The sequence below is a fragment of the Acartia tonsa genome, chromosome 9 (assembly GCF_053477335.1).
Source record: "Acartia tonsa isolate MP-2025a chromosome 9, ASM5347733v1, whole genome shotgun sequence".
NCBI classification, from domain to species: Eukaryota; Metazoa; Arthropoda; class Copepoda; order Calanoida; family Acartiidae; genus Acartia; species Acartia tonsa.
In genome coordinates, this window is record NC_137268.1 from 4,002,677 (window position 1) to 4,030,676 (window position 28,000).

At 32.8% G+C, this 28,000-nt stretch overlaps 2 protein-coding genes across 2 annotated transcripts in view; one reads left to right on the top strand and one right to left on the bottom strand.

Moving 5' to 3' along the window:
- On the top strand, positions 1 to 27,954 carry LOC145327692 (uncharacterized). Its single transcript, XM_080171247.1, has 4 exons — positions 1 to 116; positions 4,147 to 4,183; positions 27,151 to 27,214; positions 27,570 to 27,954. The coding sequence occupies exons 1-4, from the start codon at positions 41 to 43 to the stop codon at positions 27,825 to 27,827; spliced, it is 435 nt and encodes a 144-aa protein (XP_080027373.1). The 5' UTR covers positions 1 to 40; the 3' UTR covers positions 27,828 to 27,954.
- Positions 1 to 28,000, bottom strand: part of LOC145328042 (uncharacterized) — an 83,308-nt gene that overhangs the window by 48,180 nt on the left and 7,128 nt on the right. The gene's annotated exons all lie outside the window — the stretch shown is intronic.

A 28,000-nucleotide genomic window follows, 5' to 3' on the forward strand; every position in this document is an offset into this window, starting at 1 on the left:
CCTAACTTATTTAAATTTTTAAATTTTACAAGATTTTGTAATGTTTTACAAAAATGTTTTTGTCGAAATTTTGTTGATTTTGGAATCATGCTTTTTGTGTGAGGCTTATAGACCAAGTAAGTAAAGATATAATATTTAAATAGATTATGTATTACCCTACTAGATGGCTAGCTAGAAGGCTACTAAAAGTTTGTAGCTACCCTAAAGCAGCCTATAGTACATATACAAAATGACTTCATACAAAACAAATGACCAATGATAGGCCCGTTTACATTTTACTATTAGTTAAATAAAATGTATACTGGCACATCATTGGCCATTTGTATTGTATGACGTCATTTTTTTATAGGGACTATAAGCTTCTTCAGTGAGGTGGGGTGAGATGGACAACAACCTGCCAGATGGTTCATCCTGCACAGTGCATCAAGGACCTGCTGAGCTGTACCAGGAGGGTTCTACCGAGCTGGGGTGGTCAACAGATAGGTGTCAGACTGAAAGTTGTCTCTGGTCCTCCAGGTTGGGGGTTGGACGTGGGCCTAACTAGTCAACTCCATAAAACATAAATTGTTAAAGAAACCACTACATTATCCACAAACAAACTTATACCAGGAGAAAGCACAACTCAAGGTCAGGTTATACCTGGCAACATGACACCTGGTGGACAAAGCCGTGAGGAATCCATCATGTCGAGGGAGGGAGTGCTTAATCCAAAGCTTAACATCAGATTTGCATGCTGGAATGTTCGAACTATGTTTGAAGCATCAAAGCAGGCTCAGATTATTAGGGAAATGGATAGATATAATATATCTATTCTTGGAGTAGCAGAAGCACGATGGACCGGACAAGGACTTAAGAATACAGAATCTGGACATACAATTATCTTCTCAGGATGTAAAGACCATCACATCCATGGTGTTGCAATGGTAATGAACCGCAAAGCTTCTAAAGCTTTGATTGAATGGACACCAATCTCTGAACGAATCATCAGAGCAAGGTTTGATTCAAAATATTGCAAGACCACAATAATACAAGTTTATGCACCTACCAATGACAAGGAAGATGATATTAAGGAAGAATTCTACAACCTTCTCAACAGAGAAATCAAGAAAACTCCTAGACATGATATGCTGCTTGTTATTGGAGACTTTAATGCTAAAGTTGGCCAAGATAGACATGGTTATGAAGTTGCCATGGGACATGAAGGCATAGGTGACAGAAATGAAAATGGTTCCAGGCTACTTGAATGTTGTGTCGACAATGAACTAGTTGTCACAGGAACCATATTTCAGCACAAAAACATACACAAACACACCTGGAATTCACCAGATGGCAAGACTAAAAATTTGATTGATCATATTTTAGTCAACAGAAAATGGATAAAATCAGTAAGAGATACAAGATCATTCAGAGGAGCAGATGTTGGCAGTGACCACAACCTAGTTATCTGCAATGTCAAACTCAGTCTTAAAGCAGTTAAAAAGCAAGGTAAATTGCTAAGGAAGGTTTATAATACTGACAAACTTAAAGATCAACTAACCAGACATGAATTCTCTATCAAGCTCAAAAACCGATTCAGAATATTACAATATATAGAGACGGATGATGAGCTAGTTGTGGAGAAAACCTGGCACAGAATTAAAGATAACTACATCAAGACTGCTGAAGATGTACTTGGTTGTAAGAAGAGAGATAGGAAGGACTGGATTTCTGACCAAACTTGGCAGAAAATTGAAGAACGAAAGAAAATCAAAAGTAAATTAAATGCAGCAAAATCAGACAGGTTGAAAGACAAGCTTAAAGCAGATTATACTTCAAAAGACAAAGAGATTAAGAAGAGCGCTAAGGAAGACAAAAAGAAATATGTTGAAGATCTTGCAGAAAAGGCTCAGGAAGCTTCTGAAAGAGGTGATTTAAGAAAAATGTACAAAATCACCAAACAATTAAGTGGCAAGAGTCAACCTCAAAGTGCAGCTGTTAAGGATAAAAATGGCCTAATCCTAACTGCTGAGAGAGATGTTATTGACAGATGGAGAAGACATTTTGAAGAGGTTCTGAACAGGCCAGAGCCGGAGCTGGCAGCCAATCCAGAGCCAGGTAACGACCTTGATATAAATTCAGATCCTCCAACTGAGAGAGAAGTCAGAAATGCCATTCAGAATCTTAAACTGAATAAATCACCTGGTGGCGATCAGATAACAGCAGAGATGCTACTGGCTGATCTTGACACTGCTGTTGAAGTGCTGACTGATCTACTAAATAAAATATGGAGGAAAGAAAAATTACCAGAAGATTGGACTAAGGGCATTATTATTAAACTTCCAAAAAAGGGAGACTTATCCATATGTGACAACTGGAGAGGAATAATGCTGTTGTCTATTCCTAGTAAAGTTTTGAGTAAAGTACTTTTGTCCAGAATTGACGAGAAACTTGATTTAAAATTCAGAGAAGAACAAGCTGGATTCAGAAAGGGAAGAGGTTGTATTGACCAGATTTTTACTTTGAGAAATATAATAGAGACTTGTGCTGAATGGAATACACCAATTCACATTAACTTCATAGATTTCCAGAAAGCATTTGATTCAATTCACAGATCAACACTATGGAAAATTTTAAGAAGCTATGGTATTCCTCCTAAACTTGTTACCATCATCAGCAAGTTCTATGAAAACTTTGAAGCTTGTGTCGCTGTCGACAATAAAACAACAGAATTCTTCAAAATAGGCACAGGTGTCAGACAAGGATGCATTTTGTCACCCATTTTGTTTTTACTTGTAATTGATTGGGTTATGAGAAAAACGAATGATAGACCAAGAGGTCTTAATTTTGGTGTCTCAGGAGTGTTAGAAGATCTTGACTTTGCAGATGACCTTGCTATGCTATCTTCCTCTACTGAACATCTACAGACAAAAACCGATAGACTTGTTATGTTTGCTAAACAAGTTGGTCTTTTCATAAATGTTAAAAAGACTGAAGTTATGAACATTAGCAAGGCTCCTGCCCAACCTATCAAGATTGAGGGGAATGAAGTAAAGCAAGTCAACAAGTTCACCTATCTTGGCAGTGTAATAAGCAGTGAGAATGGAGCTAAGGCTGACATTGAAACAAGATTAAACAAAGCAAGGATTGCATTCAAAAGCCTAAAAATTATCTGGAGGTCAAGAAAATACAGTTTAAAAACAAAGTTGAAGGTCTACAGTAGTAATGTAAAAACTGTACTTCTTTATGGCTCTGAGTGTTGGAGAGTGATTAAGAAAGAAATGAACAAGCTCAACTCCTTCCACAACAACTGCCTGAGGGAAATATGTATATATATGTATATGTATATATATTTGGCCAAACAAAATCTCCAACACAGACCTGCATTTTAAGACAAATGAGAAGGACTTAGAGACACAGATAAGGATTAAAAGACTTAGGTGGCTAGGACATGTTCTTAGAATGAACATGTCAAGAAACCCCAAGAAATGCTTGAGATGGAAACCTCCTGGTAAGCGCAGCAGGGGTAAACCCAGGACAACTTGGAGAAAGAGTGTAGAAGATGAGCTGGAAAAGATGGAGATGACATGGGGAGAAGCAGAAAAGCAAGCTAAAGACCGTAACACCTGGAGACATGTAGTGGCCGAATTTGCTGAAACAGCAAGACGCGGATAAGAAAGAAGAAGCTTCTTCAGCTACCCTGTTTAATAACTTTATTCCTTTTTTTCACAACCTTTGTTTTTAAGTCCTTTTTCAATTAAATGGCTGTAATTTTCTAAATTTTGTAGCTACAAGTTTAATTTTTGTACAGAAAATATTTATCTTTTCCTAAATTTTTATATTAATTATTATAAATTTTGTTGGAGTTGTCCATTGCTATAGAAAACAAATGGAGCAGCAAACTGTTGCTGCAAGTTGCGTTTTTCACCCATCCTCGCATTTTACACTGTAGACAATAAAGTACAAACAGCACAAAGATGGTATTAATATTTCCATAAACTAGAGCTTAGAGCAATTCTAATGATTTGCGCGGTATTTTACCACCCTTGACATTTTTTATACACCCTTTACAATTTGTATGTTTATCATATTTTTAAAAGTTTATTTTATCGTCCAATAACCTTTCCCTGTTAAATACTTTTCATGAAACCATCTGTTCAATTATTTTAGGGCCAGGAGGAAACGGTGGTGGGTTAAATTTTGAAGAGTAAGTATAATTTGTGACTGAACCTTAAAAATTGGCGCATTGCATTGACTTGGGCTAGGTAATAAGTTCGAATCTTGGATTAATGGCGTTACAAATTATAAATTGTTAAAAATTTTATCATTTGCTACAATGCAATGTTAGAAGTGTTACATTATTAGTTAGGCAAAGAAAATAATGCCATTAGAACAGTAAGTCTTCTGAAAACTAAAGATGCGTTGGAAAGTGTCATGTTTGACGTCACTTTTTAGGGGTTTCCTTTTCCACTTCTTTAGACATATTTTTATGACGTCCAAATGACAATTCCAGCGATTAAAAACTAAGCCCTAGTAATCTCTGTCTCAGCAATTTACCTTTTTTTGTGCTTATATAAGCATTTTTGTCAGATTTAAGTAGGACGTGCTCACATCGGGAAAGTCAGCACTTTACAACAAAAGTGGCTTACATAAATCGGACATGTCGGACTAACGAGCCATTTTCGTAGGTTAATTGCTTACTTGAAGAACTATTATTGCCCTATAAACCCCTAAAAATCCCCAAAAATAAGGGTGGCTGATAAGAATCAGCCAAATCGGACGCTTTTGACGTAAATGTCTTGCAGATTAAAATTTTAATCCGAATTATTTTTCCTCAAAATTTAATCCCTTCTCAGCCATTTAGGCTATATTTGTAGTTGATTGCTTACTTATATCTTCCATTTTTGCTACAAAATCCTTACTTAAACAAGCCATTTTTGTTATTTATGTCCTACTTATATCTTCCATTTTTGCTACAATATCCTTACTTAAACAAGCCATTTTTGTGATTAATGTCCTACTTATATCTTCCATTTTTGCTACAAAATTCTTACTTAAACAAGCCATTTTTGGGGTTGATTGCTTACTTAAATTATCCATTTTTGCTCCAAAATCCTTACTTAAATAAGCCATTTTTTGGGTTGATTACTTACTTAAATCATCCATTTTTGTTACAAAACCCTTACTTAAATAAGCCATTTTTGGGGTTGATTACTTACTTAAATCATCCATTTTTGTTGCAAAATCCTTACTTAAATAAGCCATTTTTGGGGTTGATTGCTTACTTAAATCATCCATTTTTGCTACAAAATCCTTACTTAAATAAGCCATTTTTGGGGTTGATTGCTTACTTAAATCATCCATTTTTGTTGCAAAATCCTTACTTAATTAAGCCATTTTTGGGGTTGAGTACTTACTTAAATCATCCATTTTTGTTGCAAAACCCTTACTTAAATAAGCCATTTTTGGGGTTGATTACTTACTTAAATCATCCATTTTTGTTGCAAAATCCTTACTTAAATAAGCCATTTTTGGGGTTGATTGCTTACTTAAATCATCCATTTTTGCTACAAAATCCTTACTTAAATAAGCCATTTTTGGGGTTGAGTACTTACTTAAATCATCCATTTTTGTTGCAAAATCCTTACTTAATTAAGCCATTTTTGGGGTTGATTGCTTACTTAAATCATCTATTTTTGTTGCAAAATCCTTACTCAATTAAGCTATTTTTGGGGTTGATTACTTAGTTAAATCATCCATTTTTGTTGCAAAATCCTTACTTAAATAAGCCATTTTTGTGATTAACTTCCTACTTATATCTTCCATTTTTGTTACAAAATCCTTACTTGAACAAGCCATTTTTGTGATTAAATTCCTACTTATATCTTCCATTTTGGCTCCAAAATTCTTACTCAAACAAGCCATTTTTGTGATTAATCTCCCACTTATATATTCCATTTTTGTTACAAAATTCTTACTTAAACAAGCCATTTTTGAGATTAATTTCTTACTTAAATCTTCCATTTTTGCTACAAAATCCTAACTTAAACAAGCCATTTTTTGTGATTTATTTCCTATTTTCATGATGAAAATTGGCAAAATTGAACCTATAATTAATATAAAAAAAAACTTTATAAGTCAAATTATATTAAACTACATGATATTATACAGTATTACAATACATTCAAAAATTTTATATTCTTTTCATGTTTAAAAAATGACTGATGAAAGTTTGTTTTAAATTTATACAAATTAGATGTTTAAATCAAATTCACTAGTTTTCTGCATAAATCAATCTTCTGTTTCTGATTTAAAGTTGTGTTATAAAGTTCCAGCAAAACCACTCTAACCACAGACTGAGACAATCTGTCTTTGAAGTGATTCTAATGTACTCTAATGATATTTTGATTGATTTATCAACTCTGTTCTCCAATGAAGGTAACTCCTGAGAAAAAATTACTAAAAATAAGATATATTTAATATTGATATGAAATACACAAAACTACTCTTTCTAACATATGTTTCTTTAATATTTACAATAAATATTCATGAATTATTATTAACATTTAGAATAAATAAATAATAGTAAAATATCTAATATAGTATTTGTCATTTGGGATTAGACTTAAATTCAAAAAAAAATTTAAAGTTATTATATATAAAAACAAGCAATGAAGTGCACTGATGTCTAAGGAGGGAGGGATGTACAGGTATGATAACCCCCACCCCCTATGAAATTTGGCATTTAGGAACTAAGACATCATTGTGGAGCTTCTATGTAATACAGCATGACACACAAAAAGTATTTTTTAGGGTTTACAGACCATATTACTTAGTGTATCAAAATAAGTAGCATATGTTGTTGATCTCTTAATATTTCCACACAAGAAAAATTTTTAGAAAGAGCCTAAATTTTGAAAAAGTAACTTAAGAAAAAGTAACTTACATAAGTTTTAAGTAAAAAGTTAAAATAAGTTTTAAGTTGAAAGCATTTTTTGAGTCTTGTAAGGTTAATGATATTTTCATGATCCTAACTTTATTAACAAATAACAAAAAAGATATCAACAAAATAAAATTTCATCAAAATGAGTTTTGATTTTCAAAAGCATAATTTACCAGAGATCTAAAGAGATATGTCGAAAAGGGGGCCAAATAAATGTCGGAATTCATCCTTTATTATACACATTGTGATGAAAAAATTTAGTTTTTAAAGTTAAAAGCATTTTTCTATTATTGGGATTATTTATACCCACAAATTTTAGTTCCAAGGATATAAGTTTTAAGAATAAAACAGATTTACAACTTAAAAATGTAAGAATCAATCTAGCACCCCAAACAATTGGCAAAACTTAATGATACTTGGTGAAAATATGAAGATTATTACCATAATTATTCCTAAAAATTTCAGCTCTGTATCTTTTATAGTTGAAAAAATCATGTTTCACCCTTTCTGTCTCTGACAGATGGACGGACAGACAGATAGACATTTCATATAATAGAGTAGCTTCACTACTAATTATAGAATAGCTTTGCTACTAAAAATAAGCTCAAAACTCATATTTATAGTTTTAGAGGGGGTCTTTTGCTCCACTAGCCTCTAGAAAGGAAGTCCCGAAATAAAATCTGTAATGGTTAATTAGTTAAGTTATGTTAAAAAAGTTTTCTTTAAAAATCAAATTGATATCTTTAAAAATAAGCTCAGAACTTACATTTTTAGTGTTTTCGGGGATCTTTTGTTCCACTTGCCCCTAGAAGAAAAGTCCCAAAATTCAATTTTTACAGTTTTACAGGTGGATCCAATCAAATAAATGAGCTTACAAGCTATTAAAACAAGCCCAACAATCCAGGGCAAAATTTGGTACTGAATTATAAATATTATTGTAGCATTTGCTGCATAACAAAAACACACACACAGAAAAACTTTAGGGTACCTATATTTTTGGGTACCCCAATGCTAAGAAATGATAAGGGAGTAATAAAAAAAATTATTTGTGTAAGAACCAATTATATTCAGAAAGTTTTTAAAAAACAGAGGGGTAGAGGAATGAGGATACTTTGTTAAATAGTTTAATGTTGCTGCCTTACTTATGGATATACTTATCCTAGGTAAATTAGTATAGTATAATGTTGTTGTTTTACATATGTATATAACTGTCCTTGTTAACATTAGAAGGAATAATGTTGCATTACTTACTCATATTGACCCCCCCCCCCCATCTAGTTATTTCAATGTCATTTTTTTTTTAGGAAAGATAGAGAGTTTTGACTTCATGACTATTTAAGTTTTGTAATTATACGTCGGCAAGAGTTGATCAAATAAGAATATCTGGTCTGTGTCGGTCGTGGCGTCCGGTCAAAGTCGGTTAGGTGGCACCAAATTTAGAAAAAATTTTAAATAAATCTTAATTTCTACATTATGACTTTTGTGTATAAGGAAAACCTAAAATTTTTTTGGTGAATACTTAGATATCAATGACCTTCTGAGAAAAAAGGTGTTATGACCGCTCCCTGACCGACTTTATGACCATTTTTTGTCCGGCTTTTACTACAGACATATATAATGAATATCGTGGCTTATATTACAGCTAGAGACCTATAAATTTTTTTGGTAAAATCTTGAGCAAAAATAAACAGATAAAACTATTAATTGATGTCGCCAACCACCGTTTTACAGTCGAAAATGGCGGTTTCCTTTATTTGCCGTTTTTTGGCGATGATCAGAAAAAGTTTTTTTTTGTTATCAAAAAATTAAAAGTTCGTCCTAAAATTTGGTCATCCTAGCTGCAAAATTGGCCGCCCTACAGCTGTTTTAATATTTAGCGGCTGGCCGCTAAAAAGCGGCTAAGGAGCGGTCTGACCGCTATGACTAGAAAAAGTAATTTTCTCTAAACATACACATGAACCACCAGAAAAAATTTTTATGTCTCTAACTGTAACAGGTGCCGAGATAGAGGGGGAGGGTCAATATGAACCCCCCCCCCCAATCTATTAAGGTGGGAATTGGGGCCCGATCTGTAAGGGTTAAATTTAGATTATCATAATGTTGCTGACAAACTTGTGGATATAAATGCACTTGTTAAAATCAGTAATTTACCACAAAAATGGCACAATTAAGTAAGCAATTTACTTTTTTTCATGCTTACTCCACGAGGAGAGATTACTAGGGACAGCACAATATAATTTTGCCGCGCTATTTATGAATATACTTCAACATTACTTAAACATCACTACTGTATAATATTGCTGCTCTACTTATATTTATACTTGTCCATGTTAAATTCAGTATAGTAAAATAATGCTGTTCTTCTTATGAACATACTTGTCCTTATACCAGTATTACCTCTAGGGGCTCGGTGACGCTTTGGGTAAAAGTCCTCTCCACCCCACCTTGAACCTACTCTGTGTCTAAATTGCAATGTAACGCGCTCAATCGCCCAAGGGTATTAAGTAAGGTAACACCAAATAGATAGCCAAATCTTTAATTGCACGAATTTTGTCTAGAGGTCCTAGAGGCATGGTAATGAGTTGCACCTGTTTTAAACCAAGACATTCCTCATACTCAAACTATTAATGTCACAAACCTCCCTCCTTGTTTGCTCAAACAAATGCATCTTAACCCTTAACGGTCGGGGGGGGGGGCGTTGAACGCCCCCCCATCCGGTTTTTTCTATCTCATTTTCTGTGTGTGAAAGATAAAGAGCCTAAACTGCGTGACTTTTTAAGTTTGGGTATGACACATAACTGAGAGTTGGAATTTTTTGAATATCTCCATCCTGGCGGGCACAGGATGCCAGCAAACCTGGCAGGGTCATCCAGGTAAAGAGCAAAAATATTTTTTTGACTTAAACAAAGTATTTTATCTTGCCAAAATACTAAAATATCCTCTAGTAGTACATCCTTATATGAAATACAGGTGTTCAAGTCAATTTCAGGTTCCAGGTATGACCCTGCAGGTCCTGATCCTCAAGGTCTCCAGAAATCTTTAAAAGGCTCCTGTGGCCTCAATTTTTGACTTAGAGACTTCAAATTTTAAACTTAAGCTTTTCTTACATGTCTAAATAACGTATTAAAATTTCATAAGGATCCACCGCCGTTTTCCCGCCGACCGCCGACTGCGGCGGCTGGCAGCTGCCAAGTACAACTGCGGCCGCTGAAATTTATATTTTGACATTACAAATATAAAATTTACATAAAGATAAACATTTTCTGCAAATAAATTGTTCTTCTAGCTTCAAAAATAAGAAAATTACAGCCGTTTGAAATTTTTAAGTAAAAAAGGACCTAAAAACAAAGGTTGTTAAATAAAAGGGTGAAAGAAGCGAAAATTGACTTTGACTTACTTAAGGTCGGAAATTCATCATAACACAGGGGACTTGTACAAAAAAAATTAGCCCTTTAGCTCTAATAGGAACTGAGATAATATGGGGGGGCGTTGAACGCCCCCCCCCCCCCGACTGATTAAGGTGCGGCAAGGGGCCCGACTGTTAAGGGTTAAAAACGTTTTAGGAAATAAAGCCAAACATTAACCCATTTACTAATTTAAAACAAGGAAATTTAAATAACAAAATGATTTGCTCATAAAAAAATTTAAAAGGGTGGGGTCAAAATAGGTAAACAAGGATGACAACATCCATAAAAGCGAAGCTCTGAAAAGGTGTGATAAATGAACATTAACACTTTTAGAGTGTCATAACTAAATAATCAGAATATAAATGTTTAAAAGATGAAACAAAATTTTGAGTAAATTTGTTGAAAAACTGCTTAGATGCAGAATAATGTATAAGGACATACTTTCATTTTTATAGATGCTACGCTTACAAAATTATACTTTGTTGTCCTAGGAATCAGTATTTCAAAAATCAGATCAATCAAAAAATTATATAACACAAAAATTAGCTGTTTAGAATGGACGTACGGACATTCAGGTAACAATTATAGAGTTCCTACGATTTCTGAAGTCTACCTATCTACCAAAAGAATCACCATACAAATTTTGAAATTGATAGAAAAATTCTGACGTGCCTATTTTAATTTAATTTAATGCATAATTTTAATTAACACTCAAAATATTCTTAAAAGTATATGTCCGTCTGTCTGTCCGTCAGTTTGTCTGTCTGTCCATTTGTTTACGTCTGTATGTCTGTCAATACCTTTTCGTTAATTTAGGCATGTTACAGTTATCCTTTAAATTTCAAAGGTTTTAGGATTTAGTGCTCAACAAGGTATCCTGAGTGAAAGTTACAATTTTAATTGGGATAAGACAATGAATGTTTAATTGAAATACATCCCCAATGATGATAATAGTTATTTATTGCATCGTATCATAGACAGCATTCCGCGGATAGTAAATTTAAAAGATTAATTACGGTTTTGTTAACCCTGAGGGGCCGAAGTCCTGGGCTTACAAATCTGGTATTGATGTTATGTTTTTTTCATTTTAATATTCATATAAAATTGTCCAGTATGGCTTTGAACCGGTTCTAATCCTGCGGATATAAATAGGTTTCAAAGCCATACTGAAAATAAAATAACCCCTATTGTAGATTAAAATCATTGATTGGGCAATACTTGTCTGGAACCAACCAATCAAAATTAAATAAAAGTACCCAAAGTTTTTATGCTAAATATAGGCGAGGATGGTAATAAAACTTTGGGTACCTTTGAAAAAATAGTCCAATGTACCCTCCCTCCTTGGGTAAAAATGTAATTTACTGCTCAATGATCCCTATATCCCTGGGTATGGTGTGTCTACAAAAAGGCAGTGTTCAAACTTTTACATCAATTATTTTAATCTACAAAAGTGATCCCATTTTACAATTGTAATTGTGCATATTGTAAACAGTTATCGCGTAAGTAAATTTCTGTTTTTCTACAATATAATATTTTTTTCATTTTGACTCAAAACCTATCAAATCAAGAGGGAAAACTTAGATTCGTAGCCACACTAAAATAGTTATTTATAGCATCATATTATATACACTAAACAGCTTTCCGTGGATTTTAAAATGTATAATTGTAAGAGTAAAAATAATTTTAGAATAATGCGTTGAAAACTTCATTTTATTTGCTCAAAGATGTGCCTCAAATTAAAAACGTTTAAAGAAAAATGCCACCCCCCTTCTCCTTATACAACCTATCCTAACCTGACCCAAAATTGAAGGTTTCAGTGCTCATCAAGGTACTTCGAGAGAAAGCGCCAATATTTTGTTTTAGAGCATTGCAGTTATATGGATTTATATTTCTTGTTTTTACTTTAAACTAAATTTTCGTTTTAACTAGGAATCTTAAAGACTAAGACAATGGACGATATTTTGATGAAAATTCCCTTTTTACAAACAAGTTTGAAAACTTAACTAATCAAAATTCAATAATCTATCATTATTATCTTTAGTGTTCAAACGTTTCCAACCCTAATTGTAATCTACAGAAAGGGTAATTATGTTTACCATCAAACTAATTAGTTTTCCAACCCCAAAAAACCATACAAGTCAACAAACAACAGATTAGTTTTTGGGACAAGTATAATTTCCAGTCCAATGTGCCTTCCCTCCTAAATTGTAACACAGAAAGAAATTATCAGGGGAGGGGACCTTTGGCTGTAAATTACACTGCTCCACAATGTTGTGTTTGATGGCTCAAAAACTTTGGGTAATTTGAACCAATAATTTTAATAATTGTTTTTGGATGTATAAAAAAAATATTATTATCCATCGCCTGTTCTCTTATGATCGTGATTGGATAGTGTTAAAATTTATAATTTTATTAAATTTGGATTGGTTAATTAATTTACTTGCAATGTGCAAACGTTTCATTCAATAAAATTACAATTTCTGAGGGGTAGTTTAACATCCTTGAAGATATATATTAATTTATCATTCATTGTCTTATCCCTTTAGATCCCTGAATTCATAAACAGTTGACCACGAGAAAAAAACCGATTATTTAATGTTATATATTTAGTTCCAATAACATTTCTCTATACGCGGAAATCTGAAAATTAATATGTTTTGATAAATAACTATTAAATAAATTATTGTTTCAGAGATCAACAATATACTCTGAGAAAAACACCAGTATTTTTTTAGCATTGCTTTCATGGATTCTACATTACCAAAGTCTTAAAATATTGTTTTCTTATTCGTTAACTTAACAACTTTGGGGACTTTTAAAATCTAATAAAAGTCCCCAAAGTTGTTAAGCCAGCGAATAAGAAAACGTTATCGTAAAACTTTCAAGGACTAGTGTAATAAACATTGTACCTCTCTCTTTGCTAGTTCCCAAAGTTTTATAATAACGTTTACTTATTTGTTGGTTTAACAACTTTGGGGACTTTTACTGAATTTTGATTGGTTGGTTTAAACACTTCTATACTTAATAACCTAACCATTCAAAATTTAATAAAAGTCCCCAAAGTTGTTAAGCCAGCGAATAAGAAAACGTTATAGTAAAACTTTGGGGACTAGTGTAATAAACAGCCCATTGTTCCTCTCTCTTTGCTAGTTCCCAAAGTCTTATAATAACGTTTTCTTATTTGTTGGCTGAATTTTGATTGGTTGGTTTAACCACTACTATATGTAATAACCTAACAATTAAAAATCCAATAAAAGTTCCCAAATTTTTAAGCTAACAATAAGAAAATGTAAAACTTTGGGGACTAGTGTAATAAACAGCCCATTGTCCACCCTTATTTCCGAAGTCTTATAATAACATTTTTTTATTCATTGGAGACTAGTGTAATAAACATTGTACCTCTCTCTTTGCTAGTTCCCAAAGTTTTATAATAACTTTTACTTATTTGTTGGTTTAACAACTTTGGGGACTTTTACTGAATTTTGATTTTTTGGTTTAACCACTACTACACTTAATAACCTAACCATTTAAGATTCAATAAAAGTCCCCAAAGTTATTAAGCCAGTGAATAAGAAAACGTTATAGTAAAAGTTTGGGGACTAGTGTAATAAACAGTCCCCTCATTCTCTAATTCCCGAAGTTTTATAATAACGTTTTAATTTTTGATTGCTTAACAACTTTGGGGACTTACAGATGGGGTATTTTGAGGAATGTAAATGAATCTATCGGCTATTGTCTTATCCCTTTAGATTCCTGGTGGCGATAAACTTAAATTAAAGTACCTAGAGGTTTTTGGCCAGCTAAGAAGGTAATTTGCAGTTCAGTGTTCCCTACCTCCCTGGGTAGAGTTAAAAGTTGTCTACAGGGAGGGAACAATGGACGAAAAATTAAATAAATTATGTCTATAATAACATGAGAAGGACAGTAGCGCCCTGTAATCGTTATCAGAAAGTCTGAACGTTAATTTGGCGAGGCTTTTTACATTAAGACAATATACATTAATAAGATACATACACAACGTTATTGTTTCTAAGCAACAAATAAGGTAATGTGGTTATAAAACTTTGGTTATCTGTGTAATTAACAGCCCAATGACCCCTACCTCCCTGGTGAAGTATTATCTATCACATCGTTTTAAAGGCACTTTCCAGGGATAAAAAATAAAAGATTAATTCAAGAATTGTTGGTTCTGGTAAAAAAAATTTATTATTGGTGGAAAGTTATCTATAAAACGACATTATACATAATTTTAAGAGTTTCTCAGAAATGGTTTTTATTTTTTATATCGCGGAAATTAATTAAATTACACTAGTCCCCAAGGTTTTATAATAACGTTTTCTTATTCGTTGGCTCAACAACTTGATTTTAAATTTTGATTAATAAATTTATTAGTATAGTGTCCAAACGTTACAACCACTAATGGTAAAAGACAGGGGTATTTTTATTGGTTGGTTAATTAAGTTGAGTGTCCAAACGTTTCACCCACTGATCGTATTCTATAGAAGGGGTATTTTTGTGTATGAAAATTGGGAATGTCTATTAATTCATTGGCCATTGTCTTATCCCTTTAGATCCCTACTTAATGGAACAGTTATTTATCGCATCGTATTATAAACAGTTTTCTGCGGATATAAAAATGTACAATTATAAAATTGTTATTCCCGCGTTTCGATTATAATCCCCTGGATTAGAACCGGTTCTAATCCATACTGAAAAATAATGTATAGCAAAGTATTACAAACTGTTCTCCACGAGTAATAAAATAAAATCATCCTAAAATTAAAATAAGTTTTGTTAGCCAGGGCCTACGACCAATCAGAGCTTACAAAACTGGTTTTAATCTTAAATTTTTTTAGATTTAATATCTGTAGAAAGCTGAATATTATGATGCGATAAATAATTATTTTTTTATATAATCATATCCTTACAATAAAGTAACAGGATGTGTGTTTGTCTGTGTGTCTGTACCGAAGGATCTCACTAACCGCTGAACCGATCGGGTTCTCCTTTACAGGGTAGCTTCTCATAGGTCTCGGGAAAGTTTATAACACAACCCTCCTAAAATAAATCGCCCCTAGGAAAAAGTTACCCGCCCTAAAAAAAAGAAAATTATTTTTAAAAAAAACTAAATTAAAAAATGGGGTCGGGTGGCGGGACCCCCCCCCCCACTCTAATAATTTTTTTTTTACTTTTAAAAAGAATCTAAATTAAAAAATATGTTTTGAGATTCAACTCCCCCCTCCTCAAATGCCCCTAGAGGCCTCTAGGGGCAGAGCCGCTAAAAATATATAATACAAAGTAGAACAATGTCTGCCTGTCTGTCTATTTGTAATGAAGGATCTCGCTAACCACTGAACCGATTGGGTTCTTTTTTACAGGGTAGCTTCTCATAGGTCCTGGGAAGGTTAATAACTATTTTTGGGGAAAGTACCACCACATATACTCATCCATATGAAAAAACTATGTCTAGCACTGAATTATATCCAGCTTTCTACGGATATAGAATGTACAATCATAAGATTAAAACCAGTTTTTTAGCCGGCTCGGGGCTAAAAAAAATAGTTTAAATCTTATAATTGTACATTCTATATCTGTGGAAAGCCGTTTATAATACGGTGCGAGAAATAACCAACATAAAACTTTGGGTACCAGTGTAATTTATAGTCCAATGACACCTTCCTTCTTTTTTTGCTCGTACATGTACATCAAACGTTTTAAGTACCAAACATTAACCTATTTATAGTATTATGCAAGTTCGTTATCCAAACATTTCTTAAATTTGTTTCTTATATATAGTAAATGTAAATAACAAAATGCTTAGCTAATAAAAATGTAAAAAGGTTTGTGTCAAAATAGTTTTTAAAAACCCATATATAACAGACGCACTGATGGACTATATGTACTGTATATCATATATTACTAAAATAAAGTAATGCACAAATAAGGTCCAAAAATACATATATTAATCTTTTGATTTTCATACAACATCTTGTCCTTTGCTGAAAACTAAAAATCAATCCTTATATGTATTTGCCGCTACCGAAGTAATGGTGCGTCCTATGTGGTTGCTAATGATAACCACTTTTGTTGGGCTTGAGGAGTTCTAGAAAAAAGTATTTCTTGGTCAAGTCCGTAGAATGACTCCCAGGACCACTTTAAGGGGTCGAAAAGGTTACCCCGTTTTCGGCGGCAAGTTTAAAGCAAATAATGTTATGTTGTAATGGCCAGATTAAAACTAAATTTGGGTATTTTGCCGGATTTAAAACATTTACTTTATTTCAGTAATATATGATCATTGATACTTAATAAAACAGAGTCTAACCTTTCAATTAATAGAACTCCCATTATCCATGCATAGTTTCCTTTCAAGATAGCTTGATTTGGTTTAATTTGATGCGTAGTTTTAATTTAACTTTACGATTTTCTACAATTCAAATATTCTTTAAAGTATTATTGAATAGTTGAAATTGTTGATAATGTATAGTTAAAAGGAAATAGAATTCACTTGAACATGTTTCTTGATTTATCAAAACACTTTTACTATAAATAAAAAGTACATTGCACAATCACATATACATAACAATAACATGTTTCTCTCTCGCTTACCATGAATGTACTGACTCGTCTTCGGGTCAGCCTAGTGCTGACCCTCGCGCTTACACCACATACACACACACACACAAGCACGCACACACTCACAATTAAACACTTATTCCCGCATTCTAATGTTACTTTACTTTGGAGAGTGGAGTTAACCTTTTGCAAAACAGATAAAAACATTTGCAATAAAAAAGCTTGCCTGTAAAGCAAACTTCAGTTCACCTGCAAGATTGTTTTTTTACATACAGACATTCTGTTACTTTTGTATAAGAATAAAAAGATAGTTAATAGTTTTTCATTTTCCCACCCAAATGTATAACATTTTCAAATCAAAACCTAATTATTTTTACAGCACATAATGACTTTTTAGTAGTGAAGCTACTCTAGAATTCACTTTGTCTGTCCACCAGTCCGTCCGTAACGCTATGGGGGGAAACGTGATTTTCTCTCATAGAAAAATGAGACAGACAAGAAAAAGACAGTATAATATCAGAGAAAATTTTTGGGTATAGTCTCATTTGTAGCAACGCCTCTTAAGGGGCGTTTCGTCGTATTTTAACAGTAGCTTTTCTCCTATTTCTAGACCCTGCGGGGGCTCTAACCCTGCGGGGCCAATTACCTAACCCGGCGGGGCAATCACCTAATCTTACTTAACCTCTCAAAAGCTACTGTGAAAATATGAGGAATCGCCCCTTAAAAGGCGTTGTCATGAAAGGGACTATACCCAAAATAAATTTTCCATGGTCCAATCCCTTGCATAGTTTCTCTATAACTTCTGTTAATTTATAAATGTTATCATGTTATAGATTTCAAATTTGGGTAAAGATTCCTTTAACATAAATAAGCCTTGGGAAGCAAAGCATTTATATTATTGTTATCAGAAAGTCTTTATATCCATTTAAAACATATGGCAAAACTCTTTACATTAAAAATTAGTATAAACGTGGGTCCGCATATCTGGATTGGGTGTCCAAACTTTTCAACCAATTAATATAATCAAAAGTAACAGTTTTTAGTACCAAAGCTACTCTATAATTTGTAATGTCCGTCAGTCCGTCTGTCTGCCTGTCCGTCCATCTGCCTGTCCTTCCATCCGTCCGTCTGTTAGAGACAGAGTGGGGGAAACATGATTTTCTTAGTAGCAAAGCTACTCTATAATTAGTAATGTCCGCCAGTCCTTCCGTCTGTCCGTCCGTCCGTCTGTTAGAGACAAAGTGGGGGAAACGTGATTTTCTTAGTAGCAAAGCTACTCTATAATTCGTATTGGCTGCCAGTCCGTCCGTCTGTTAGAGACAAAGTGGGGGAAAACTTTATTTTCTTAGTAGCAAAGCTACTCTATAATTCGTAATGTCCGTCAGTCCGTCTGTCCGTCCGTCTGTTGGAGAAAAAGTGGGGGAAACGTGATTTCTTAGTAGCAAAGCTACTCTATAATTCGTAATGTCCGCCAGTCCGTCCGTCTGTCCGTCCGTCCGTCTGTTAGAGACAAAGTGGGGGAAACATGATTTTCTTAGTAGCAAAGCTACTCTATAATTCGTAATGTTCGTCAGTCCGTCCGTCTGTTAGAGAAAAAGTGGGTGAAACGTGAATTCTTAGTAGCAAAGCTACTCTATAATTCGTAATGTCCGTCAGTCCGTCCGTCTGTCTGTCCGTCCGTCCATCCGTCCGTCTGTTAGAGACAAAGTGGGGGAAACATGATTTTCTTAGTAGCAAAGCAACTCTATAATTCGTAATGTCCGTCCGTCTGTTAGAGACAAAGGGGGGGTAACGTGATTTTCTCAACTCCTATGACTGATAGAAGGCTAAAACTTTTTGATAACATTCCCATCATTAACCCTTACAGATCGGGGGGGGGGCTCAAAGAGCCCCCCCCTCTAGTTTTTTCAATCTCATTTTTTTTGTAGGTAAGATGGAGTGCTGTGACTTCATGACTTTTTAAGTTTAGTAATTATACGTCGACAAGAGTTGATTTTATTAGGATATCTGGTCTGTGTCGGTCGTGGTGTCCGGTCAAAGTCGGTTGGGTAGCACAAAAATTAGAAAAAAATTCTAAATAAATCTTAATTTCTACATTATGACTTTTGTGTATAAGGAGAAACCTAAACTTTTTTTGGTGAATACTTAGATATCAATGACCTTCTGAGAAAAGTTGTGTTATGACCGTTTGACCGCTCCCTGACCGACTTTATGACCGATTTTTGTCCGGCTTTTACTACAAACATATATCATGAATATCGTGGCTTCTATTACAGCTAGAGTCCTATAAATTTTTTTGGTAAATCCTTGAGCAACATCAAACAGATAAAAATATTAATTGGCGCCGCCAACCGCCGTTTTACCGCCGTAACCGCCGAAAAAGGCGGTTTCCGTTATTTGCCGTTTTTTGGCGATGATCAGAAAAAGTATTTTTTTTGTTATGAAAAATAAAAGTTCGTCCTAAAATTTGGTCATCCTAGCTGCAAAATTGGCCGCTCTACAGCTGTTTTAAAATTTAGCGGCTGGCCGCTAAAAAGCGGCTAAGGAGCGGCCTGGCCGCTCTGACTAGAAAAAGTAATTTTCTCTAAAAATACACATGAACCACCAGAAAAAAATTTTACGTCTTTATCTGTAACAGGAGCCGAGATAGAGGGGGGGGCTCTTTGAGCCCCCCCCCCGATCTATTAAGGTGGGAATTGGGGCCCGAGCTGTAAGGGTTAAGGAGCATAATTAACTTTAACACAACCATGGCGGCCGGACTGCTTTTTAGCAGGTTTTAGGCTATTTTTGTATTTTTTACATTTTTTTATATATGGATATCTAAATTAAATTTCCTGTTGTTTAATGAAATATCTTTGGGGGTTGGACTGCCTTTTAGCAGGTTTTTGGATATTCTCTATTTTTACATATTTCTCCATATCTTTGGGGTTTATGGTCCGATTTTCAAAATTTTTGTAGTTAAGAATATCAAAATAAGATTTCCAGTTGTTTAAAAGAAATATCCCTGGTGATCAGACTGCCTTTTTGCAGGTTTTTGGCTATTTCTATTTTTTATATAGTTCCTAATATCTTTGGTGTTTATGGTCTGATTTTAAAAATTTTTGCAATGAAGAATATAATTTTTTTTTTTTACTTATTTAATATTGTACACTATCTTATCCCTGAGCAAATTAAAAAATCATTTTTAGGACCAATTATTGAAAAATATTTTATTTCACACCCTAGCAGCCAAGATTAGTTATTATTGCAGCATTCTATAATTAGCTTTTTGCGGATAGTCAAACAATAAATTATAAGATTAGTTCCGGTTTTGTTAGTCCTGAAGGGCCGAAGGCTTGGTCCAATGAAAACTGGTATGAATATTAGGATTTTAATTTTACTCTTCATAGAAAATGTCTATATTTTGATACGATACATGATTTTGCAGTATGGTTGGGAAACAGTTCTAATCCGGCAGATATTAATTGATTTTGAAGCCATACTGGAAAATCAAATAAATTACAGACTGAATGATGAGAGGCAGAAAAGTGAATCATAGAGTAGCTTTGCTTTTTATACTTTCTTGGTTAGTATTTTTTTTCCAGAGGGAGAGCGGAGACAATTGGCTGTTTATTTCAATAGTCCCCAAAGTTTTACAATAACGTTTTCTTATTCGTTGGCTTTGGGGAGTTTTACTGTATTTTGATTGGTTTATTAAGTTGAGTTTATAAACGTTTCAAACCTTAATTTTAATCTACAGAAGGGGTAATTTCGCGTGTCATATTTAGGGATGTGCATCAATTTTTCGACTATTGTCTTATCTCTTTAGATCCCTGATTTATTTCATAATTTTATTTGTTATCCTTGCTTAACCCATTAGTGACGAACCGGGTATTAAAACCTGGTTCCAGAAAATGTAAAAAAACGGTTTCCAGCTTCATAATTGCATCATTCTCAGTATGAATCCCCCCTCTACTGCCCTGGCTTTCATTTCCCCCTGGAGCAGGCAGTTTTGCTTACTTCCGTTTGCCGGTATAGATGCTGTGAGTATTGGTGCAAAAAATATGACGTAACAAAAAGAATTAGCCAATGAGAGGCCACTATAAATTTTACCATTGGTCAATAACGGCCTCTCATTGGCTAATTTTTTTTGTTAATAATAATTAATACTCACAGCATCGCCGGTATAGTTCAACAATCATGAAAATTTAGGTGAATTCAAAATACCCCTCCTAACTTTTTTGTTTTTATAGTAAAGTTGCTGATTTTTTTCGTGAAATCTAAAGTTTATTGACAAGTACATCTATTTGTGAATTCGTTTTTTTCAAATTATTATTTTTTATATGATTTTTTTATCGTTTTTTTACACCCTATTATGACCCAGTTCAGCATGGCCATAAATACCCGACAGTTTTAAAACCCTGCTCGGTTTTGGTTTTATTACCCGGTTTTAACTTTTCAACCATTAAATATTTGTTTATGATATATTATTATATTATTATATTATATTAGTAACATATAATATAGGCTAACGTTAAGCTTATTCTTGTAGGGATAGGACAAAGGCTGATTGATTATTATACATTTTTACATAAAAATGAAATGGTTTGGCAAGGATAATTAATATTCCATCGTCCTTCTCCAATATCCCAATGTTAATTAAATCTACAGACCTTTGAATCTAATTAATTAAGCTAGGTATATGAAATTTAAACTGTTTTTAACCTATTTTTAAAACATACATCAAAAATATACTATGACACCAGTAAAATCAGACTGCAGAGCCTAAATTTGAATTAAGTCCCCAATAAACTTTTTTGGGGGGATTTAAATATTAATTTTTACTGTTGCCGTAGTCATTTTGATCAAAGCAAAAGGTCATTTTTTTATTTGGGTAAAATTCGTAGCTTTTAGAGTGTTTTGCTTCATAAATATTGTATTCTGGTATAGAGTAAAATTAGGCCTTATGATTTCACTATAAAAATTCACTAAAAAGTTAAATCTTTACAATATACCAATGAATTAACATTAACATGGTTGTGTTCGTTCACCTATTTTAAACACATAAAAATTGGCTGTAAAGGGTTAAATTTGATGTCAACATGACAAGATGTCAACAAATGTTTATGCAATACAACAAAATTATTTTTGACACATATACAAATATGATATAAAATAAGATTATTCAAACTTATTTTTTTTAAATATTTTTAAAAATTATGTATCTTTTACGTGTATAGTTTTCATTATTTTCGTTTTAATTAAATAAAAATTATTTAACTACATTGTAAATAAGTCACTTTGTGAAAACACTCTTTTTTGTAAAAAACTAAAATGAAACAAGGCTTCTAATTGGTTCAGACTTCAGAATAATATGTTTTATTTTAATGTTAAATTTCTTCTATCTAAATTATTGTTTTAGAAAAAAATTATTTGCATCGAACAGAGTAGAGTTTTTATTATTGTATTGATATAATCTGAATCACATCAAATTGTTCTGTAAGAAACAATTTAACCCCAAACTAAAAAATGCTTTTGCTTCCGTCAAAATGATCACAGCAACATATAAAATTGATTTTTAAATCCCCCAAAAAAAGTTTATTGGGGACTTAATTCAAATTTGGGCTCTGCAGTCTGATTCTACTAGTGTCATAGTATATTTTTGATATATGATAAAAAAATAGGTTAAAAACAGTTTAAAGTTGAAATCTATTTTTTTCTGTTTTAAAGAATAATAAGATAATTTCTCTAATTTAAATGAAAACAATTAATTTTTAATGTTTTTCTCAATCCTTATATAAAAGTAACAGGATGTCTGCCTGTGTCCCTGTATGTATCTATGTCTGTCTGCAGTGAAAAACTTTGCCAAAAGCTGAACAAATATTGTTTTCCTGTATGAATCTTTAACTGTATATTCTCATTGGTCCTAGGTAGGTTTATTACTATTTTATAAGGGTACCACACTCCTCAAAATATAAATAGTTCCTAGAAAAATCATATTCCCCCTCCCTAATTTTTCTTACTATTTTCTCTTAAAACTAATTAGGGGAAGGTCAATTTACCCTTTTTTCCGACTTCAAATTTATCTAGTGGCCTCTAGGGTAAGCCAAATAAGCAATAAATGTGATTGATTGATTGTAAGTAATCTATCAAAAAATTGCATGATCTGGTATATAAGCCAAATAAGCAATGATTTTCATTGATTACTTATAAGTAATTTAAAAAAAAAATTGCATGATTTGGTTTATAAGCCAAATAAGCAAATATTGTGATTGATTGCTTATAAGTAATTGATCAAAAAATAGCATGATTTGGTATATAAGCCAAATAAGCAAAAATTTTCATTGATTGCTTATAAGTAATTTATAAAAAAATAGCTTGATTTGGTATATAAGCCAAATAAGCAAATATTGTGATTGATTGCTTATAAGTAATTGATCAAAAAATAGCATGATTTTGTATATAAGCCAAATAATCAAAAATTTTCATTGATTGCTTATAAGTAATTTATCAAAAAATTGCATGATTTGGTATATAAGCCAAATAAGCATTTATTGTGATTGATTGCTTATAAGTAATCTATCAAAAAATTGCATGATTTGGTATATAAGCCAAATAAGCAATAATTGTGATTGATTACTTATAAGTTATTTATAAAAAAATAGCATGATTTGGAATATAAGCCAAATAAGCAATAATTTTCATTGATTACTTATAAGTAATTTATCAAAAAATAGCATGATTTGGTATATAAGCCAAATAAGCAAAAATTTTCATTGATTGCTTATAAGTAATTTATAAAAAAAATAGCATGATTTGGTATATAAGCCAAATAAGCAAATGTTGTGATTGATTGCTTATAAGCAATTGATCAAAAAATTGCATGATTTGGTATATAGGCCAAATAAGCAAATATTTTCATTGGTTGCTTATAAGTAATTTATCAAAAAATAACATTATTTGGTATATTAAAATATGCAAAAATTTAGATTAAATAAAAACCTTAACATTCTATTTCCAATTTGTAGACCAACCATGCCCATGGAACATTGATCTGTAAATTACATTTATATCCAAGGTGGGAGTGTACATTTGACTGTATTTACACAGGTACCCAAAGTTTCATTACCATCCTCGCTCAATGGTTAGCTTAAAAACTTTGGGTACATGTAGTGCACTTGCTTGCCGTCAGGGAGGTGAAAGCTATATTATATCTCTGCCTAAGCCCCGTGTCATAACTAAAGACATTATAATGGTTCCTACTGCTACTAAGTAAGGTGCGCAACAATAATAGTTAGAGTAGGGGGAATGCCTGGGTCCAAAACAGGGGCAACTTATTACAAAGGTTGTGCAATCAAAGGGTTGGTTTGGTTGACTGATTGGTGAATGGATGCTTTACACCAAACACATAAGCAGAGTATGTTTTAAGGTGTTTGGAGAGGTCTAGAACCCAAAGCAACACCTAGCCACCTACAGTTTTAACTCTTACTTTCCTTAGGATGCTACTTTGTCCGAGGCTGCTTTGTCCGAGGCTACTTTGTCCGGAGGCTACTTTATCTGAGGCTACTTTATCCAAGATCCAATTGCTGTCATACCAATGACTATTCAATTGTAAATTAGTTAATTACATTAATGTCTGAAACATCCAGCATAGAAGAATTTTTGGGTCCCTTTCATGGCAAGCCTCCTAAACGGTGTTTCATCATATTTTCACAGTATATTTTATAGGTTATGTTAGGTTATTGCCCTACAGGGTTAAGCAATTGGCCCCACAAGGGACAGAAATAGAGGAAAAGTTACTGTGAAAATACAACAAAATGCCCCATAAGAGGTTGCCACAAAAGTGAATTTTCTTCTACAATTTCTATTTAACTATTGACTGATTGAATACAAGCTTATGCTCAGATTTTTTTAAAGGGGGTGGGGAAAAGGGCATTTGCCAGAAAAAAAACAGCCTAAAACTATACCTAGAGGTAAATTTGCAATTGCAGTAGCCTAAGGGAAACATCTCCAAAATGGAAAACTCAATTAATACTGCAATAGAATTTATCTGCTGAATGCATATACAACGTCATTCAAGAGAAATGATTTAAAAAAAACTTAATTATGCATAGAAAAGTCCAATTATTCCAAAGACCTTTTTTTCAAAGATTTGTGGATTTCAAGGTTGTGCCAAAATATTCACATTTTTAAATTCAAATTGTACTACTTGTATTAATAGTAGAAAAATATTACTCATACCATTAGAATCTTCATAAGCTCTAGTTTTTGAAAATATAAGGACCGTTTTTGTGCTATTTGTAGTTTATGAGCTAAGTTGAAAAATGTGAGAAAAAGGTTGAAGTTTTCAGTAATTGGAACATTTAACCACGTAGCTCCTATACTATACGTAGCACAGAAATGGTTTTTATATATTAAAAAACTAGAGCTTATGACAATTCTAACAATATGCATAACATTTTTCTACTATTAAAACAAGCCGCATAATTTGAATTTTAAAATTTTGCTTATTTTTTTAACAACCTTTAAATCAATAAATCCTCAAAAATAAGGCCTTTGGAAAAAATGGTTTTTAGCGCATAATTTGATGAAATAATCCTGTTTAGATATTTGAAATGTAAATGTCTCAATGGTTTTCCATAATAATTTTATTTTCTATGCATAATTAAGTTTTTTTTTTTCTCTTGAATGACCCTGTAATACAAAAGTTTTTTTAAAAATTATTTCTCTTGAATGACCCTGTAATACAAACACCATAAGATTTTTTTGATGAAAATTACTCCATAACACATATTACTTATAAGCAATCAATAACAATAAATGGTTATTTGGCTTATATACCAAATCATGCAATTTTTTGATAAATTACTTATAAGCAATCAATCACAGTAAATGGTTATTTGGCTTATATACCAAATCATGCAATTTTTTGATAAATTACTTATAAGCAATCAATCACAATAAATGCTTATTTGGCTTATATACCAAATCATGCAATTTTTTGATAAATTACTTACAAGCAATCAATCACAATAAGTGCTTATTTGGCTTATATACCAAATCATGCAATTTTTTGACAGATTACTTATAAGCAATCAATCACAATAAATGCTTATTTGGCTTATATACCAAATCATGCAATTTTTTGATAGATTAATTATAAGCAATCAATCACATTTATTGCTTATTTGGCTTATATACTAAATCATCCAATTTTTTTATAAATTACTTACAAGCAATCAATCACAATAAATGCTTATTTGGCTTATATACCAAATCAAGCAATTTTTTGATAAATTACTTACAAGCAATCAATCACATTTGTTGCTCATTTGGCTTACATCAGCCAAATCTTCTCTTTTTTTCATAAACTGCTTACATGAAGGAAGGGATTAATTATTACTCCTCCTTCTTTTTCTTCAGTTCAACTTATATAAGCCACTTTTACTGTAAATGACTGAGTATTTATTTACTCCACCCTCGTTTAACTCACAAGTAAGACCAAATTGTTGTTGAATGCTGATATAAGTTAGCAATTAGTATTTTTATGGCTTATCAGTAATTTACCACAAAAATGGCACAATGGCACATTTAAGTAAGCCAAAAAAAATGTTAATTGCTTACTTACTCGTTTTGAGATTACTAGGGAAGTTATTCCTATGTGCCTATAATATAAAGAATTGTCCTATTAAAATAAACATTTTGGGATCAACTGCAGTTCACAGTAAAATATTCCTGGTGACGAATATTTCCTAAAATCTATGAATTTTAATGGCTGCTAGCTGCCAAACGGCTGAACGTACAGATCATGCCCGCACACTGTTTTATCGGCAAAAGAAGGCCTACAAATAATCTGGAATAGCCATTAATCAATAATGCATAATTATCTCGCAGTGCAGAGAAATGCTCGAAAAAGACCTATTTCAGGCGTTTTTTCTTCAGTGAAGCTTTCCCTGTGCATCATTAGATTTTGGCTATTTCAGATTATTTATAGGCCTTCTTATGTTGCTTAAAATGGTGTGCAGGTATGATCTATGTGTTCAGCCGTTTGGCAGCTAGCAACCATTAAAATTCATAGATTTTAGGAAATATTCGTTACCAGGAATATCTTACTGCATTATTAAACCGCATTACTTTTGTATCACCTTGATTCCGGTGACGTGGGAAAGAAAACCCCTAAAAAAAGATGGAGAATATGACGTCAAAAGTGGTGCAAAAGTAATGCAGTTTGGTCTTCGTCGTGAACTGCAGTTGATCAAATTTTGTTTATAGATTAGAATGGTATGAATGGTTGTTGTGGATTGGTGGAATTATATTCACTTGTGTATTATCTTTTGTAAGTTTCTTTTTAGTCTGAAACGTTTTGAGGAATATGTGATTTTCTCTGCTCCTGTAAAAGATAGAAGGCTGAACCTTCTTGTCAACATTCCTATCAATATGAAGCATAATTAAGTATAAAATATTCATTTTGGCCGGACTGCTTTTGGGCAGGTTTTAAGCTACTTTTTAAAAAAATTACAATTCCCCATATCTTTTTTTGGGGTTTTCTTTCTCACTTCTCCTCTCATCTCCCTCATTTGTATGACGTCACAGGAATCAAAATTGGCTTCATCAATGATTTTTTGTGCTCTCTGCTTCGTTACTTATGGATGTTGTCATCCTTGTTGTACTTATCTACTTATTATGTTAAGGTTGTTTGGAGAAAATGTAAAAAATGCAAGGAGGAACAGCTGCAACAAGAACAGCAGCAACAAGAAAATGAACAGCAGCTAGCTCCAGCCCCTCCACAACCTCACCTGGAGCAGTATAACAAATCACAATACCCTCCACCTCAGCAGTATCCCCACCAACAATATCCACAAGAGCAATACCCTCCCATGGATAATATTCATGGAGGCGGGGCTTATCCCAAACAACAATATAACAAGGATGACAACATCCATAAGTAGCGAAGCACAAAAAATCGTCGATGGGAATACGTACAGGTAGATTTAAAAGGTTTTTACTAAATTCAAGAATATATTTATTGGATAAAATAAACATGAAACCTTGTTTTATTTTGCATGAAAACGATGGTCAAAGTAAATTAATTAAAGATGCTCATAACAATGGGAAAAATTAT

Bases quoted from the DNA above. Each gene is read 5' to 3' on its own strand.
- LOC145327692 (XM_080171247.1), top strand. From the start codon at position 41: ATGTTTTACAAAAATGTTTTTGTCGAAATTTTGTTGATTTTGGAATCA. The intron at 117-4,146 runs GTAAGTAAAGAT...CAATTATTTTAG, and splicing joins GTGTGAGGCTTATAGACCAA to GGCCAGGAGGAAACGGTGGT. The intron at 27,215-27,569 runs GTAAGTTTCTTT...TATTATGTTAAG, and splicing joins TCACTTGTGTATTATCTTTT to GTTGTTTGGAGAAAATGTAA.